Below are 17,394 nucleotides of genomic sequence, written 5' to 3' on the forward strand. Positions count from 1 at the left end.
ACTTTAACTTACTATTCAGTCAGGTATTTAATGATTAGTATATTACATTTAGTATATATTACTTTAATCGTTCAAACTGCTGTTGTATTTTAAGGTTGTCAAAAATTACGGCACGGGATAGAGCAAATGAATTCGGTAATGACTTTTATGAGGATGGGGGATGATGTTCTGTAAATCCTGTCAGCACTCCGTCGATTACCTGAGGCGACAGACGGCACTGGAACATCTCAAATCCGCTCGCCACAAGAATCAAAAGCAAAGTTCTGTTGGTAAGTTTTATTTAAAGTGATGATTACTTATTGTGTTGTAAAGGTATGAAAAGTTCACAGGCTAAATGAGAACGTAATGGTGCTGGGTGGTAGTATATGAAGTGTATTTTTCAAATGACGTAATATAGCGGTGCAGAGATGGAGAAAAAAAATCAATGGCCAACAAAGTATCAAGTCACGATAAAGTCACGATTGTCTCTAAAGCGAAAAAAACAACAACAACTTTATTCTGATATCTGCGTGTTCTGCGCGTCTGTGAATGAGCGCCGCAATGTCAACTACTACACATACCCAAGTACGCATGACGCTCGCCTCTCTCACTATAAAGAGGACATGAACTTCATCTTCAACTTAATCTCTTGAGAGTCACTGCTTCAGGATTTCTCCATTTCACTGAAAAAACTATCGTCAGATACACACGCAAACTCAAAGCTCTTCACTTCAATCCGCCAAAGTAAAAGTTTGTTTTAACTTTATGACAGAAGTTATGACAGAAATATATTGCTATATTGTGTGGTAGAATGTACTTCTGAAAATAATATTAATAAGAAATATCAAATATTTTTAAGGAATATCAAATAATTTCTCAATTTTTGCATGCATCTTTAAAATTTTACTTGCACGTTTATGCATTAAGCTCAGTCCAACGCAATATAGCTATCACGCTGCAGACAGGAACGGACAAACAACAACCTTCATCGTCATGTTGATTCATGCATAAGCAAGTGATATGCACGTCAGTTATTTAGTGGATACAGACTGATGTTTCACGAGTTCCCACTTACATATAATTAGCTGGAGTATGTAAGCATGTTTGGCGTGCTGTCCGGGGAAGGGCTCCGAGCTTGGGAATGGCCCGAACCTAGAGTACCCCCCCCATGTATATGTGTAGAAGGAACTCGGAGTGAGGAGATGGGGTGGTGGAGGAATGCTGATAATCCGTCAAATGGGTAAAGGTGAGTCAGCTGTATTTATGCATGATGTAGATTGGCTTGAGTGAGTTCCAGCTGTGTTAATTAGGCTAAGTATCTGACGTGCTCCTCCCCAACTTGGTTTATAAAACATCATTTATGTTATGTTTATTTCAGAAAGACCACATTTAACACATTGTGGCTACAAGCTGTACAATATCATCTGTGAACAGTTTTCAGATAAAGAGTTGAACAGTGCTCTGTCTCCTGTCACACTTCTTACCCGAGTTCCGTTGTGGATTAGCATTAACACCCCTACCGATCTATAAGTCCCATACAGGAACATTTTGCAGATTCTGAAAGGGGGGTGTAAACTTTTGACTGTAATTGTGGTTGGAACAATGGGGATGGCAAGAAACAAAGAGGTGTATATTCGTAGAGTAATTTACAACAGCTTTGATTGTGGTCAATCAGAATCAAGGACCGGAACTGTCCCTTCTATACATTTAGTTTGAAACTCTGTCCATGATAAGGGGATCTGTTAGGCTACTCTTTATTGTGAATCTTCATGTGCCTGTCAAGGCTTCCTTTTTGACTGAAACGGTTTCCACACTGTTTGCATGTGTAAGGCTTCTCTCCAGTGTGAATTCTTGTGTGCTTGTTAAGGCTTCCTTTTTCAGTGAAACTCTTTCCACACTGTTTGCATGTGCAAAGCTTCTCTCCAGTGTGAACTCTCTTGTGAATGTTAAGGTATCTTTTAAGAGTGAAACCCTTTCCACACTGTTTGCATATGTAAGGCTTCTCTCCAGTGTGAATTCTTGTGTGCTTGTCAAGGTTTCCTTTTTCAGTAAAACTCTTTCCACACTGTTTGCATGTGTAAGGCTTCTCTCCAGTGTGAATTCTCATGTGACTTTTAAGGTGTGGTTGTTGTTGGAAACTCTTTCCACACTGTTTGCATGAGTAAGGCTTCTCTCCAGTGTGAATTCTTGTGTGCTTGTCAAGGCTTCCTTTTTCAGCAAAACTCTTTCCACACTGTTTGCAAGTGTAAGGCTTATCTCCAGTGTGAATTCTTGTGTGCTTGTCAAGGCTTCCTTTTTCAGCAAAACTCTTTCCACACTGTTTGCATGTGTAAGGCTTCTCTCCAGTGTGAATTCTCATGTGACTTTTAAGGTGTGGTTGTTGTTGGAAACTCTTTCCACACTGTTTGCATGAGTAAGGCTTCTCTCCAGTGTGAATTCTTGTGTGCTTGTTAAGGCTTCCTTTTTCAGCAAAACTCTTTCCACATTGTTTGCATGTGTAAGGTTTCTCTCCAGTGTGAATTCTTGTGTGCCTTTTAAGGTGTCCTCTTTCTTTGAAACTATTTCCACACTGACAGCAAATGAAAATACTCAAAGTTCCTGTCTTTTGAGCTCTTTTTTGATTAGAAGTCTTTTCAGATTCTAAGGAACAAAAAGATTTTTCTCCAGATATGAAATTATGAAGATTCTCAAACTGATCTTTCTCTTCAGTTTCATTCAGTACTTCTCTCTCCTCTTTCAGCGCTGTTAGGTCTAAGGTGGAAAAACAAGAGATAAAAGTTAACATCAAAGCATGTAGATAAGTAATGCATGTATGCTAGATCCTATTCCAGGGTCTCCAAACCTGATCCTGGTCGGCCAGTACCCTACAAAGATTAAGTTGTCTGTTATACAATGAATTAAATCCAGGAAATCTATATAGACTGACCACAATTATTATATACAATTTTTATGTCTCCTAGGGGATAAAATTCAACAAATTTAGACAGAGACTAGGAAAAAAAGAAAGGGGACAAACTCCCCAATCAACCGACAGATGGAAAATTCAATCACACAATAATTCCGTTTTATTAAGGGGGCAATTATGTTAGCCAATCATAAACGTTGGCTGTCACACTTAACCTTTTAAATGGAAAACACCAAAGCACCAATTGAAAGTGAAAGTGAAGTGACTGCCAGGTATGGTGAATTGTGTTCTGTATTTAATTCACATCCACAAAAAAGTCAGAGCTTTCTCTATCCATTCTTTATTCCCCCCTGTCTCAAGAAATATCTGCATCCGCATAAAACCAACACAAAACTATGTAGTATATATGCCAGGTAAGTATGTAGCGCTGTAATTCTATCACAGAGATACACTAAAAAAGGAAAATAAAATTTTGGCAATGCCCGTTACCCTTGTGCGCAGTATACAAAAACAAAACAAAACAAACATGAAACAATGCTTCCGTATTAATATTAGTTAATAAAAAGACAATCATTCAGTGTTTGTTCATGTTTTACAGATTCACTGTACACACGAAACCACAAGGGTGTCGTTTTCAGATTTATCCACTCTGGGACCCGGTTTAAATAAATATATGTTTCACTCTCCCAAAACAATCAGGGGCCTCATGTATCAACGCTGCGTACTGGCTTATTAGCAGTTTCAGATTTCCAAGAGCTATCCTTTTGGAGCTCTGTGCTGAGTTGGGTCCAAATTTGGAAAGAGAGACAGCGAGGAGCCACGCATTACCCGTTCCCTTACAGGTGCTGACAACGCTTGGTTTCCTGGCAACTGGTTCTTTCCAAAGGGAACTGGCAGACCGCTCGGGGTTAAGCCAGTCATCTTTGAGCCGTGCAATGAAAGCTGTATGGGACGGGATAATCCGCATGTCTAGCAGGTATATAAGGTTTCCATACCATGCAGTTGACCAGCCAATCATTAAAGCGCAATTTGCAGCGATCGCCGGTTTTCCTAATGTAATCGAAGCAATCGACTACACGCACAGTGCTATAAAGGCAATCTGAAGACGAATTCGCATACATGAATCAGAAACATTTCCATTCAATAAATGTGCAAATATGTGATGCTCAAATGCACCTAAAGCCTGGGATACACTGTGCGATATTATCAATCGTTGCTCTTGGATCTAGCTCAAACTGCACGACAGAATCGCAGGGTGTAAAAGTTCGCAGCTCACGATTTATGTTCTCACACTGTACGAACCGATGCTCTTATGAGATCTTACCGCTCACACTGTGCGTCCAATATCGCACGTCGGACTTGAAACAGAAGAAGAAGAACAACAACAACAACAACAAAAACACGGAAGTAGGATGCTGACAACGAATGATGAGGGTCACCAGAGCGAAAAGCGCTTCCTTTGCTATTTGTGCAACTTTGTGTGCAGAAAGCTCCAAAAGGAAGCGAAAACGCTTGTCTTTTTTCTCCGCCAAACAGCTTATACTGTTACAGCCATTAAAATAGACCAGATTTCGTATTTAATAGAAAGTTTATGTTTTTTCGTTTCGGTTTTTTTATCAGAACAATTTAGAGAAAAGTTTGGAGTTTTTTTTTTTTTTTTTTGGTTTTTAAATGTAAGTTAGTTTTTTAAGTGACATCGATTTCCAAGCGGTATGTGGTCCACAGTGTGTTTACTCAATTTAACCTATTTATCAAATCAACACTTGACTAGTCTACAATGCAATTCACAGATATAAAACAAACATCAATAGAGCAAAATGTTATATTTAAAGTTTAGTATCACCATCTCAGAACAAAGGCATTTCGAACAGGGCAGGCAGCTCTGCTGCGCAAAACCGGAACATACAAAGTCGCAGTGGTAAAGTAAACGAATATTGAACAAATATATAAAGAATAAATAATAATATAGAAAACTTAAAAAACACAACTTTACCACGTGGCTGAAAATCTCTATGCGGTATGAGAGCACAGTGGAGCGGCAACAATTTCCCCCGCACTCCTTGCATTTAATTATCCAGCTCCACTCCTCGCTCACTGATATCAGAAACACCGCTCCGCGTCAAAAAAAAAAAAAAAAAAAAAAAAATTAAGTATGTTTGAAATGTAACAGTCCTGTTCATAAAATATAATAAAATAAAATAACAGGAGAGTTTCAAACATAGTGTGCAATATTTGTTCCGACCACAGCTAATAATTGTCAGCATTAAAAGAGTATTGCTGCTTTATCCAGTGCAAAGTTTGTAATGAAAATAATACGTTTTCGTCAGTTATTTTACCTACAGATCACATTATTTCTGATTTGAGTGATCCATCTCTATCAAGCTAAACAGCGGTGGTGGAGCGCTCTTGAAGAGAGTGAAAACCATGACGCTCCGACTTTTAAAAAAATCCGCTCCTTCCTCCATTCAAAATCACACCGCTCCACTCCGCGCTCCGCTCATACTCTGCTATGCGCGAGACATCACTGGCGCTTCCGGGGACGCACGTATGAAATCTCATTAAACTTTTTTTTTTTTTTAAGTTTTTTTTCTAAAGCAGGTCCGAAGCCCGATATGTGTGCAAGTTATGACGTGAAAATTGGCCCGAAGCCCGGTCGAGGGGCAAAAAAAAGTCGGGCCCCGACGGGCTCGTGCTCAAATGCAGGGCTCTAGACTAAAGACCCAGGCAAACAATGATTTAATATTTTCTGTTTCTTATAGCATTATAGTTTTGTTTTGTTTGAAGTGTGATCAACGTTTGTGTAAGCAGTAGATGTGTTAGGGAGGTAACAGGTAACATTTGAATTATATTTTTTGTTAAAATGAACGAAATGACTCGAAAAAAGATTCATTCATTTTGCTGAACGAGACCAGGGCCGGCGCTAGCCATTTGGGTGCCCTAAGCACAAATCCAAAATTTTATTTCGATCTACAGTGTAATAAAAGTTAAGATTAGCCTATAGCCCTAAATATATATATATATATATATATATATATATATATATATATATATATATATAGACTACAAGCTAATTCCTTTTTTCTTAACTTTTAACTTTTTCTAAAAATGATCAAGAATATTAAATCAACTTAATAGGCTAGGTTAACGAATTTTCTTATACAAACATAACGAATGCACTTCAAAACGAAGTTTTCATATTTATATTCAGGAATCACAAATATGACAAAATAATATTATTTTATATAGGCCTATATATTAATAGTTGTATTAAACGAATTTATAGTGCTTTGAATTTATTAAGTAATGTTTAATTTCGTTCGTTTCGCTCTCTGGAAATGTAAAGAAAAATACCCTTTGAATTCGTTTTTAATCCCTGGTTTTAAACAAGCATATATTTGAGATAATATATATATTATTGCTTGAATAAACGTTTAAAAATAGTGCTAGAAATTTTATAATTATGAAATTAATGTGTCTAATAATTCCAAAAAGAAAGAGAAGCATTGGACATAAATATTTGGGACATTTATTAGGAATATCATTTTCTTTTGAATTAAGATGCAGCATGTGTTTATACAGTCTAATCGAATTGTGCGTCTGCGTCTCTAACCCGACTTTCCTAACAAAAATCCCACCCCTCTCAGAAAATACATAAAACTGACATTACTGAGCTGTATGCGTTTAAAAGTAGCCTATAAAATGGTACAATGAAAGCTCAGTTCAACGTGTTGGAAATCGGGCATTTTGTTCCGCCTCAGCATTTATTCAATAAAGTGTAGGTCTGTGTATTTCAAAGAAAATTGTGTCCAGTACAATATGAATTACAAAGTGGCATCTTTATTTCAAACGACCCGACCGACCGTGACCGAAAATCATTAGAAATATTTTTTGATTACTCGTAACCGCGGGTAACCGCTCATTTTGGATCAACACGCGCATCACTGGTGGGGAAGGGGGGCACCAGAGGGAGACTGGGGAGAGGGCCGCACAGGAGATCACCTTTTCTCCGCTAATTTGGTCTAGGCCTATATTACCTTTATATTGCTTTTGTATATCAACATGCTTTAGACATATTTTATTTGTTATTTATACATGATGATTTTTCACGACCCAGATTTTTTGGTGCCCCCCCAGGCACTTGGTGCCCTATGCGCAGTGCGTGTTCTGCGTGTGCGGAGCGCCGAGACTCAAAGGTCCGAGTCGGTAAAATGATCCGAACTTCCCATCACTACTTCCTTCACTTTCACTTTCGTATTTGCACAGGCGCAGTGCCAGAGTTTTGGGGTAATCGGGTCGTAGACGCTCTTAGCATTGCTTCAACGGTGCGATACACTCACGAGGGCCGACCAGAATTTCAAACCAGTTTGATTTTCATCCGACCATACGATTGTCGATCGTGAGAGGGTAATCGCTTCTCGTTACCCTGTGTATACTACACGATGTGAGACGCACGAGTCAGCTGAAAATCGGCCCGATCCAAGAAATTCTCGCACGAGTGAAAAATCGTGGCAAAAATCGTACAGTGTACGCCCGGCTTTAACAAATATTGTCGCAAGGTGGCCTGGATCAAAGCATGATTGATTCATCCTCACAAACAGCATGGTTGAGATGTTAAGCCCCCTCAACAACCCACAAACTGACCAAGAGCGCAGATACAATGATGCCCATTCTCGCACTCGGCCAGTTGTAGAGCGGGCGATTGGGCAGCTATATACAATTTTTTCCGGTGGTGCTGTATTGATAAGAGCGGAGGGGTGCTGCTATGCCGCCCTAACAAAGTGTGCCACATCGTGCTGGCCTGTGGTGTGCTGCACAATGTCACGCACAGACATGGCATACCTCTTGGTGAGGCAGTGGCACTGCCAGATGACCCAGACCCAGGACCAGCGTGTATACAACCCAACCAACAAGCCATTCAAGCCCACCAACGTGTGGTTGCGGCAATGTAAAAGGTAATCAGAGACAAAGTTTGTTTTTTGACCAATTTCTTTAATGACTGGCTTATGTCTGTGAGTGCATCAGTTATATTTTTCAAGTGACTCAAGACGCGGCCTGACTGACGGGCCTCAGCACTGGGGGAAGTGCTGGAAATGCCGGAGACACTGGGTCCTGGTTGCTCAGGAGGGATGAACTCTGAGTGCGTGCCACTGGATATTCCTGCACCATCTAAGTCTAAATAAAAACAAGCACATTAACTGATATTTGAGTCCATTTCTTATGGGTACACACATATTTATAAATGCAATGGACACATAAATTAAAGTCTCCTATGTACCACTACATTGCATGTATTGGAAACTTAAATGCAAACTGGCATGTTTACCAAAGTTAAGACATAAAATGAGAAGTAATTTACCTTCGTGGGGTTCCTCTAATACATCCGTGTCTCCCACAGACACGGATACTACTCCAGACAGTAAAGTGTCGCCCACAATTGAGGCAACTCTCTCCTCAAAGGGTGTTAGTTCAGCATCCCCTGTTCCCCTGCTTGCTTTAGCCATTGCTTTTTCGTTTGGTTTTGCCAAAGTGGAGTCATTACCAAATTTATACGGGTGAGGAGGCAGGCAGGGGTTTTGCGCTTGTGCATGTGCGCTCAATTTCACGTTAATTGGATTGTAGAAAGAGAATATGCATGGGATTCCGTGTACGCGATCTGGACAAAACACCTAATCAATACAAAATGCATGCGTATACAACCTAAACACATCTCTTTGTGGACAAGGCCTTAGTTGTATGTAAGATTTGTGTTTTTTTTTTTTTGTTAAAGTAATATATTCACAAGCAATATTCTCATCAGTTTCATCAGCTCTATTAGCCAAGGCTCCAATAAGTATCAAAAAAGTATTGTAAACAATTCGCATAGCAAACGTCACACGCTATGCAATTGCTTTAATAAAATAAATGTAAGAAATAAACATTAAACAATTTAGAAAAAAAAAAACTAAATATAACAGTAGTTCAAACCAATAAGTGTAAAGTTGTCACATCAGAAAGAAGTTTCCCATTCTATCTTTTAGGCTTGGTCTACAATAATACGTTTCCATTTGAAGGCCTCTGTTTTGGTCTTCCATCCACACTGAGGCTCCATTTACACGAAGGGAAGACGCAGATATTTCCCTGCGGTTTGGCCTTTCATTTACACGAAAACTCAGTTTTTATCACAGAAAACGATTGTTTATAAAAACTCCGGCCAAAGTGGATAAATTTGAAAACTCCGCTTTCACGCTGTAGGGTGGACTGTGAAAACGGAGGCTTTTGAAAATGATGATGCATATTTATAGTCATGTGACACATATTGTACCAATAGATATCTATGTTTACACCAGTAATTGTGCCTGTAATATTCACTGTCACACTGCTGCTAAAGAGATTTACCTTGTACACTCTTCAAATTACAGTCCTAAAATGATGACAGAAAATGTACTCACAGTTGCTGTCCTGCAAAACATGACGACAACTGCTTTTCAGATAAAATATGAATGAGCGCGATATAGACGCATCAGTGAATGATGAGACATTTCCGTAAATTATCCTGCCTGAAGAATTGTGTAAAAACTTATTATGTCTGTATAATTTTGGAGGCTTTACGCATGCGCAGTAAGGCGAATTTGACGTTTTCCTACGTTTCAGTAAGGGTTTGAGAAACTTTTGGAAAACGCTTGGAAACGCTAGTGTGGACGGAGAGCGTTTTAAAATGAAAACTCCGAAAAATCCTGATTAATGTAAACGTAGCCTGAGATGGCATTTATGTTGACGAAAACTGAGCTTTTTGAAAACGGGCTCCGAAGTGGATAACTGAAAAAAATGTCCTTTCAACATTGTTGTCACACCCTTGGACTTTACATTTAGCTTTTCTCAATGCCCATATTTGGTTCTTCCTGTTCATCAGCCTCATTCCCATCACCTGACATTGTAAATAGCACTCCTATAAGTTTGATTTCTGTTCCAGTCATCCTGTCTGTTTGTTAACCTGCCTGAGGATTTTATTAAAGACCAAGAGCCCAGCTAGCCACCACCCCGAGCCCACCGACCACGGAGAGCCAGAGTCCATTGCGACAGAGCCATTGCCTACAGGAGCGACAGCATGGACGATCGCCATGGAGGTAGAGCCAAGCCTGTTTGACCAGGTGCTTTAGCCGGCCACTGTGTCTGCAACAGCAGAAGTTTAAGTGGCTAGAGAGGGTGCTGAGGACAGCACCGCCACTGAGGGTGAGGTAAAGCTGGACCTGGGACAGCTAGTGATGGAACAAGATTTGATTGATTTCACTGAGGATATAGACATTGAACTTCCTGTGCTCTCTGAACTGTGGGTCTGCGTGGATTTCCCACCCATCCTCCCTGATATGACTGCGCACAGATCTCTCAGAGCAGAGTCCTTGACACTCAGATCAAGAGAAATGGTAGCTTTATCAGGCATTACATGCAGAAAACTTTCTGAAGAAGGTACTGAACATTCTGAAGGTTTCAGCGATACAGTGATAATAAAACATTGATTTTGAAATACACAGTGCTCATGATCAGGGCCGGTGCCCACCACCAAAGGAATAACAACCATTCAAAATTTCTTAGTTAGGTTCTCTTTACTTCTAAAATAACTGCTGCAAATAAATAATTTTACATTGGCACCAAACATAAATAGAAATAAATAATATGAAGGTTAAAATTATAAATATTAAATACCACCACAATTACTAAAAACACAGATTTGGAACGGAACAACGTAAACACAGAAAGTTAAAAGTGCAAAAAAAAGTTTAAAGTGCAAATAACAGTATAAGTATTTTCTGAAGTATGAATTTTCAAAGTGTAAATTTTAAACTGCAAATAACCATAAATAACTGCACCGTAGAATTTACTCAACAGAGGGACTTTCTCTATAGAGTCCATTCTGCTATTCTATAGAACTATATTATGCTACATAAAATATCTAGGCTGTTATTATTATGTGACATAATAGTAACAGCCTAGATATTTTATGTAGCCTAATTTGCGCACACTGGGGAGTGAGTCAGTCCTCGCTGCAGCCTGTAGCGCGATGACTGGATCAGGTCCAATACGTACTGGACGTTGTAACCATAGATATATACGGTTGTAATGCGCATGTGGTTTGTTTTGCTGATATTTCAATATAAAGAGTCACATGAGTGAAAACAGCTTGATCCGACAGCTATGGTCAGGTTGTATATTGAATCTAATGTTTAATGTTGTTTTTTCCCTCCATATATGTACATGACATGCCCTGCTGACACTGGGTTCTGCTTCAATTTGCTGATCAATGTACAGATCACTGTAGAAAAATGAGTATAGCCAGTAAAGAAAGAACTCTTACCAGTAAAAATATCATCAAGCACACTCTTTTTTTTGACATCTGACAACATTTTTGTTGTTGTTGTTGTTGTTGTTTTTATTGGTGCTGTTATTATTTTTCCATTTTCCCTTGAATGTGTACTGGTATTTCAAGTATTTTATTATTATTTACTTATTGTATTGTAACTTTAGGATTAAAATGACATAGAGACATATTCTTAAAATGACACATAAAATTACATATTTTTGCTTCCACTCAACAACAAAAATGACCTGAATAAAATGACTTCATTTTAATATGTTGTATATACACTCACTGAAAATAATACTTGACAAAGATATTATGCTTTTAATCCATTAAATTTAAGTTAAAAATTTAAAATTTAAAATTAATTTAAAACTTTAAAATTTTAACATTGTGCATGTGTGTAGAGAGCATCACATCACAACTTAAGCATCACATTTGTGTAAATTATTATTCATCAATTATTACTTATTAATATTCATCACTACTAGTACACTGGTTAGAATATCATCACAATACAATATTGTCCCTTTAAACCAGCGCATGAGTATTATATTCAGAGATCGCTATTGCGCATGTGTTTGTTTTAAACCACCGCGTACGCGCCTCACAACGTCCAGTATCAAAGATAAAATTAAAGAATATTTTATCATTAACCTACTATTACTACTTGCAAAATTTCATATTCACTCAACAAAATCTTTAATTTATTATTTAAAAAAAAAGAGGTTCAACAGCACATCCAAACTATTTCATCATCCAAAAATCTTAAGGCTTCTAAAACTGTCAAAATCTTTTTAATTTACATTGTTCAAGGTTTCGTTTTGTATTTTATTACATACATGTATAATGCTGACATCTTTGTACTTTTGTGCTTTGTACCTTAGCAATAATAATAATAAATAAAAAAAACGTCCAGTACGTATTGGACCTGGTCCATCTTACTTTTACAAAACCATTTGAAAGTTGTTTTGAACGGGATTTTGAAAAGCGTGTCCCCCGAACCTGTCACTGTATCAGTAGTCAGGCTAGTGAAAGTTTTGTAAAGGAATGAAACCAAGTTGTACCACAACAATTTCTCACACTCGCACAAATGCTCTAAATATTCAAATATAATTTGAGGTTGCGCAGATTAAACCAAAAGGGTTGCAATTTCGAGCCCTGCTGTCGCAAAACGAGTTATGCTCGTCTCCTGTCCTGGAAAATATAATTGGCTGAATCGTATAAATGCTGGATTAAGATCGTGTGGGGGGTCGAATCGAGATTGCAATCTTTTAGCGATTAATTGTACATCTCTAGGTCCCTGCTTCTGTTATTTTCTTGGACTGAGGAGGACGTTTTGAGGAACTTCTAAAACTTTTTTTTTTTAAAGAAGATAAGTTATTTTTACGCTATAAACAAGTAGTGAACAGGCGCTCTAAATCCCAGACTGCTGTGTAAGTCGGTTTGGCAAACAACCGTCTGCTATGTAAATTATTATGAATATAAACGCAAACCGCAATCGTCTCATCTGCAGCGAGTCATTTCCTCTCGCGGCTCTGATAATGATGCAATTGGCATATATTTTGACAACATGCTTTAGACATATTTTATTTGTTATTTATACTAGTAGAGTGTTGTGTTGATTTTTTCACGACCCACATTTTTTGGTGCCCCCCAGACACTTGGTGCCCTACGCGCAGTGCGTGGTGTGCGTGTGCGGAGCGCCAGCGCTGCTCATGATATATGATATTTGTGTCACCACAAATAAATCAATGCATGGCGAACACACAACAACCTGAGTCCAATTTACGCCTACTCATCAACTTAACCTAAAGTTGGGGTAGAATTAAATTAATGCCAAAGCTCAGCCTTCTGTTTTTTTTTTGTACCCCTCCATCACCTCACGTACCCCAGTTTGAGAACCACTGATTTATACTGTTCTCATCTTAAAATACAGTACCTTGGTCGAAGTTTGATCTATGTTTCCTGACCAGTGGTCATCTATTTATTTACTTGATTATATTGTACGGTGACGCATTTCTGCCACACACTTATTTTGTTGTTAAAACGACATCTTTTCTCGTAAAAACGACATAATTTTCTTGTTAAAAACGACATCTTTTTCTCGTAATAACGACATATTATTTCATAAAAACGATCTGATGTTCCTGTTATAGATGATATGATTATTATGTGAGCGAGCTAAGCGTTTGTCCGCGCTGCCTTCGCCACAGTCCTGACATAAAGGAGGATGCACGCTGCCGAAGTTATAAAGAAATACACTGTTTTAATCATTTTAATGTAATGTTTTCAATTGTAGCGTCTTGTTTATTAGGATTAATCTCTGATCTCTCTACAATAACTGCCCTCAGACCCAGAGGATTTAAGATTATCATATCAAAACTGTTATTTCTGAATAATCGATTCGCTTGGAATATTAATAGGATGAATAAAGTTGGATTTCACAGAACATTTAAATACTAACAGAAATAAATAAAAGAAAACTGACACACGGTTTGATCGTGTTATGATGATGATTAAAAAGGTTAGAGAAAAACGTACTGCGCCATGGTACAACAGTAATACCCATTCTCTAAAAAAAGAAACTCGTAATCTTGAGCGTAAATGGAGAAAAACTAACTTAGAAGTTTTTAAAATTGCATGGAAAAACAGTATGTCCAGCTATAGACGGGCTTTAAAAGCTGCTAGAGCCGAGTATATCCACCAACTCATAGAAAAAAACCAAAACAATCCAAGGTTTTTATTTAGCACAGTGGCTAGATTAACAAATAACCAAACACCTCCTGACCTGAATATTCCTGCACAGTTTAATAGTAATGTCTTTATGAATTTCTTTACTGATAAAATAGACAACATTAGAAATACAATAACAAATATAGTTACTACTGCAACTGATACTTCAACATTAGTCATTACACCGGAAGAAAAACTGCAGTGCTTTACAACTATAGAACAGAAAGAATTAAATAAACTTATCACCACATCTAAACCAACAACATGCCTATTAGATCCTGTACCCACTAAATTACTAAAAGAGTTGTTACCTGTAGCAGAAGTACCGCTTCTTAATATTGTTAACTCATCATTATCTTTAGGTCATGTCCCAAAACCATTCAAACTAGCAGTTATTAAACCTCTTATTAAGAAACCACAGCTAGACCCTAGTGAACTGGCAAATTACAGACCCATTTCTAATCTTCCATTTATGTCTAAAATTCTAGAAAAAGTTGTGTCTGCTCAATTGTGCTCCTTCTTGCAAAATAATAATATCTTTGAAGAATTTCAGTCAGGTTTCAGGCCCCATCATAGCACAGAAACTGCACTTGTAAAAATCACAAACGACTTGCTACTTGCGTCAGATCAAGGCTGCGTCTCATTGCTAGTTTTACTTGATCTTAGTGCTGCGTTCGACACTATAGATCATGAAATACTCATAGATCGATTACAAAACTATACAGGTATTCAAGGGCAGGCATTAAGATGGTTCAGATCATACCTGTCCGATCGCTATCACTTTGTGTATTTAAATGGGGAGTCATCGCAGCTAACACCAGTAAAGTATGGAGTGCCACAAGGATCTGTCCTAGGTCCTCTACTATTTTCAATTTACATGTTACCCCTTGGTAATATTATTAGGAAATATGGGATTAGTTTCCATTGTTATGCTGATGACACTCAACTATATATTTCAACAAGACCAGATGAAACTTCTAACTTAGCAAAGTTAACAGAGTGTGTTAAAAATGTGAAAGACTGGATGACCAATAATTTTCTACTGTTAAATTCAGATAAGACTGAGATATTACTTATTGGACCAAAAAAGAGTACACAGAATCTCTTAAACTACAACTTGCAACTAGACGGATGTACTGTTGTTTCCTCTACAGTCAAAAATCTGGGTGTTATATTAGACAGCAACCTGTCTTTTGAAAATCATATTTCCTATGTTACTAAAACAGCATTCTTCCATCTTAGAAACATTGCTAAGCTACGGAACACGTTACCTGTTTCTGATGCAGAAAAGTTAGTCCATGCATTCATGACGTCTAGACTGGACTATTGTAATGCACTACTAGGTGGTTGTCCTGCTTCTTCAATAAATAAGCTACAGGTAGTCCAAAATGCAGCTGCTAGAGTCCTTACCAGATCAAGAAAATATGATCATATTATTACAAAATATTACTTCTTACCTATAAGGCCCTTAATGGTTTAGCTCCTGCATACCTAACTAGTCTCCTACTACGCTACAATCCCTCACGCTCCCTAAGGTCTCAAAACTCTGGACTTTTAGTAGTACCTAGGATAGCAAAGTCCACTAAAGGAGGGAGAGCCTTTTCTCATTTGGGTCCCAAACTCTGGAATAGCCTTCCTGATAACGTTCGGGGTTCAGACACACTCTCTATGTTTAAATCTAGATTAAAGACTCATCTCTTTAGCCAAGCATTCACATAATGTATCTCATAACGTTGTACTTCAGTTACATCTGATCAAATGCACATTAATATTCTTCGGCTTGGGCTAAACACATCATTTTTGTTTGGTTGGAAGTTGGAACAGCAGCTACGCTAATTATTTCTCTATTTGTTTCTCTGTTTCTGCCACGGGATTTCCATCCCGTGGTAACTAGGATTTACACAAGATTCAGTCTGGATTCAGATGAAGAGATGATGCCAACCCCTCAGAGGACCGCAGATGATGCCAGCCTTGAAACAACATACAGCACTACATAATTTTCTTACAAGTTTGATCACAGCACATAATCATTGCAATTAGTGTTCATCATCTGTTCGATTACACAGTTACTGATTTTAACATTTATATCATATGTACATCGACTTGACATACAGTATTCACCACTAAATACTAAAATTACTAAATATATTGTAGTAGCCTAAACTTTTGTACAGCGCTTTGCAACGATTCGTATTGTGAAAAGCGCTATACAAATAAACTTGAATTGAATTGAATTGAATGATGATTTCGTTCTGTTTAAAAATAAAAAAAATATTCTGTTCTTGATTTCCTCTCTTTAACCAGTAATATATTTTATATATTTTCTTCTTCTTCCCCTTTTTCCTCATTCTCCTCCTCATTCCCTTTTTAACTTTATATACACAAGAAATAAAGGTGTACAACTTATACATTACAATCTTACACCTCACATAATTACATCAGAATTTAACTTAAATGTTAATGCTTTTGTTTTGGCTTATTTTTGTGTCTATTTTGTGTTTATTATTGTCAGACTTGCTTTATATTTACAACTCTGTTTTCTCCTATTTTGTACTGTTTTTCTGTATGTCCTACATTGTGTTGGTCTACAAAAAAAAATTGGTAAATGAAATAATCTCATGAAATCTCATCGCATGAAAGAGTATCATCTGTTGCATTTGTATAGTCTTAGTGAGCTTTTATGAGGTTTAGGCTAATTCCATATTAATGCTACAAATTAAATGCCCGATGTCATAATAACAAATGGCCAGAGTAAAAGCAGGATCTTCTCAGCTGCACTTAAAGACAGTGTTAGTATGTGATCTAAACTTCTGTCAAATGTCAAAACATTTCTACACTCTTGAGACATTATTCATAAATATTCTGTATATTTATTTCTGTAATGAGTTCAGCTTTAAGAATAAAAACCAACCTGTTTGATCCTCAGTATCTTCATGTTTGACTCTAAATGCTTCTTCAATCTTCATGTCTTCACTCTCCTCTTTAATAAACACCATCTGTGTTTGTTCCTCAGTATCTTCATGTTTCAATGTTTCTTCAATCTTCATGTCTTCACTCTCCTCTTTAATAAACGCCATCTTTATAATAGTGTGTCACGTGGATCTCTGTTGATTCTCCAGTTTTTCTGTGTGTTTGAAAACTTTGTCCTGTTTAAGATGAGAATAATTAATAGAAAGAAAAATCAATGCAAACTAAATCTCTGTGTGCGTCTCAATCAGCTCCTAGTTCAGTAGTCAGTGCACTAGTAAGACAGAGTTAATAGACTTATTTATAAAATGTATAAAATATACAAATTACCCAGAAGGTTTATATTTAGGCAGGCAATTTTATACTTAAATTTCGTATTGAAATACTTGTTCATATCTAATATATTACACTCTCATGAAATCATTCTCGGTTGTGATTCACTCGTTTGTGTTTGTTGTTGTCGTTTGTAGTCCGC

The 17,394-nt window shown here is 37.4% G+C and overlaps 1 protein-coding gene across 1 annotated transcript in view; it reads right to left on the reverse strand.

Moving 5' to 3' along the window:
- LOC141325849 (uncharacterized) overlaps nt 1–17,090 on the reverse strand; it is a 41,268-nt gene extending 24,178 nt beyond the window's left edge. Inside the window, exons 1-2 of the mRNA XM_073834577.1 lie at nt 16,864–17,090; nt 1,739–2,730 (exon numbers count right to left, since the gene is read on the reverse strand). Coding sequence (XP_073690678.1) covers nt 1,739–2,730; nt 16,864–17,029 — 1,158 coding nt within the window. The 5' untranslated portion in view covers nt 17,030–17,090. The remainder of the gene's footprint in view (nt 1–1,738; nt 2,731–16,863) is intronic.
- Between the last annotated feature and the right edge of the window lie 304 nt (nt 17,091–17,394).

Source organism: Garra rufa, chromosome 2 (genome assembly GCF_049309525.1).
Source record: "Garra rufa chromosome 2, GarRuf1.0, whole genome shotgun sequence".
NCBI lineage: Eukaryota > Metazoa > Chordata > Actinopteri > Cypriniformes > Cyprinidae > Garra > Garra rufa.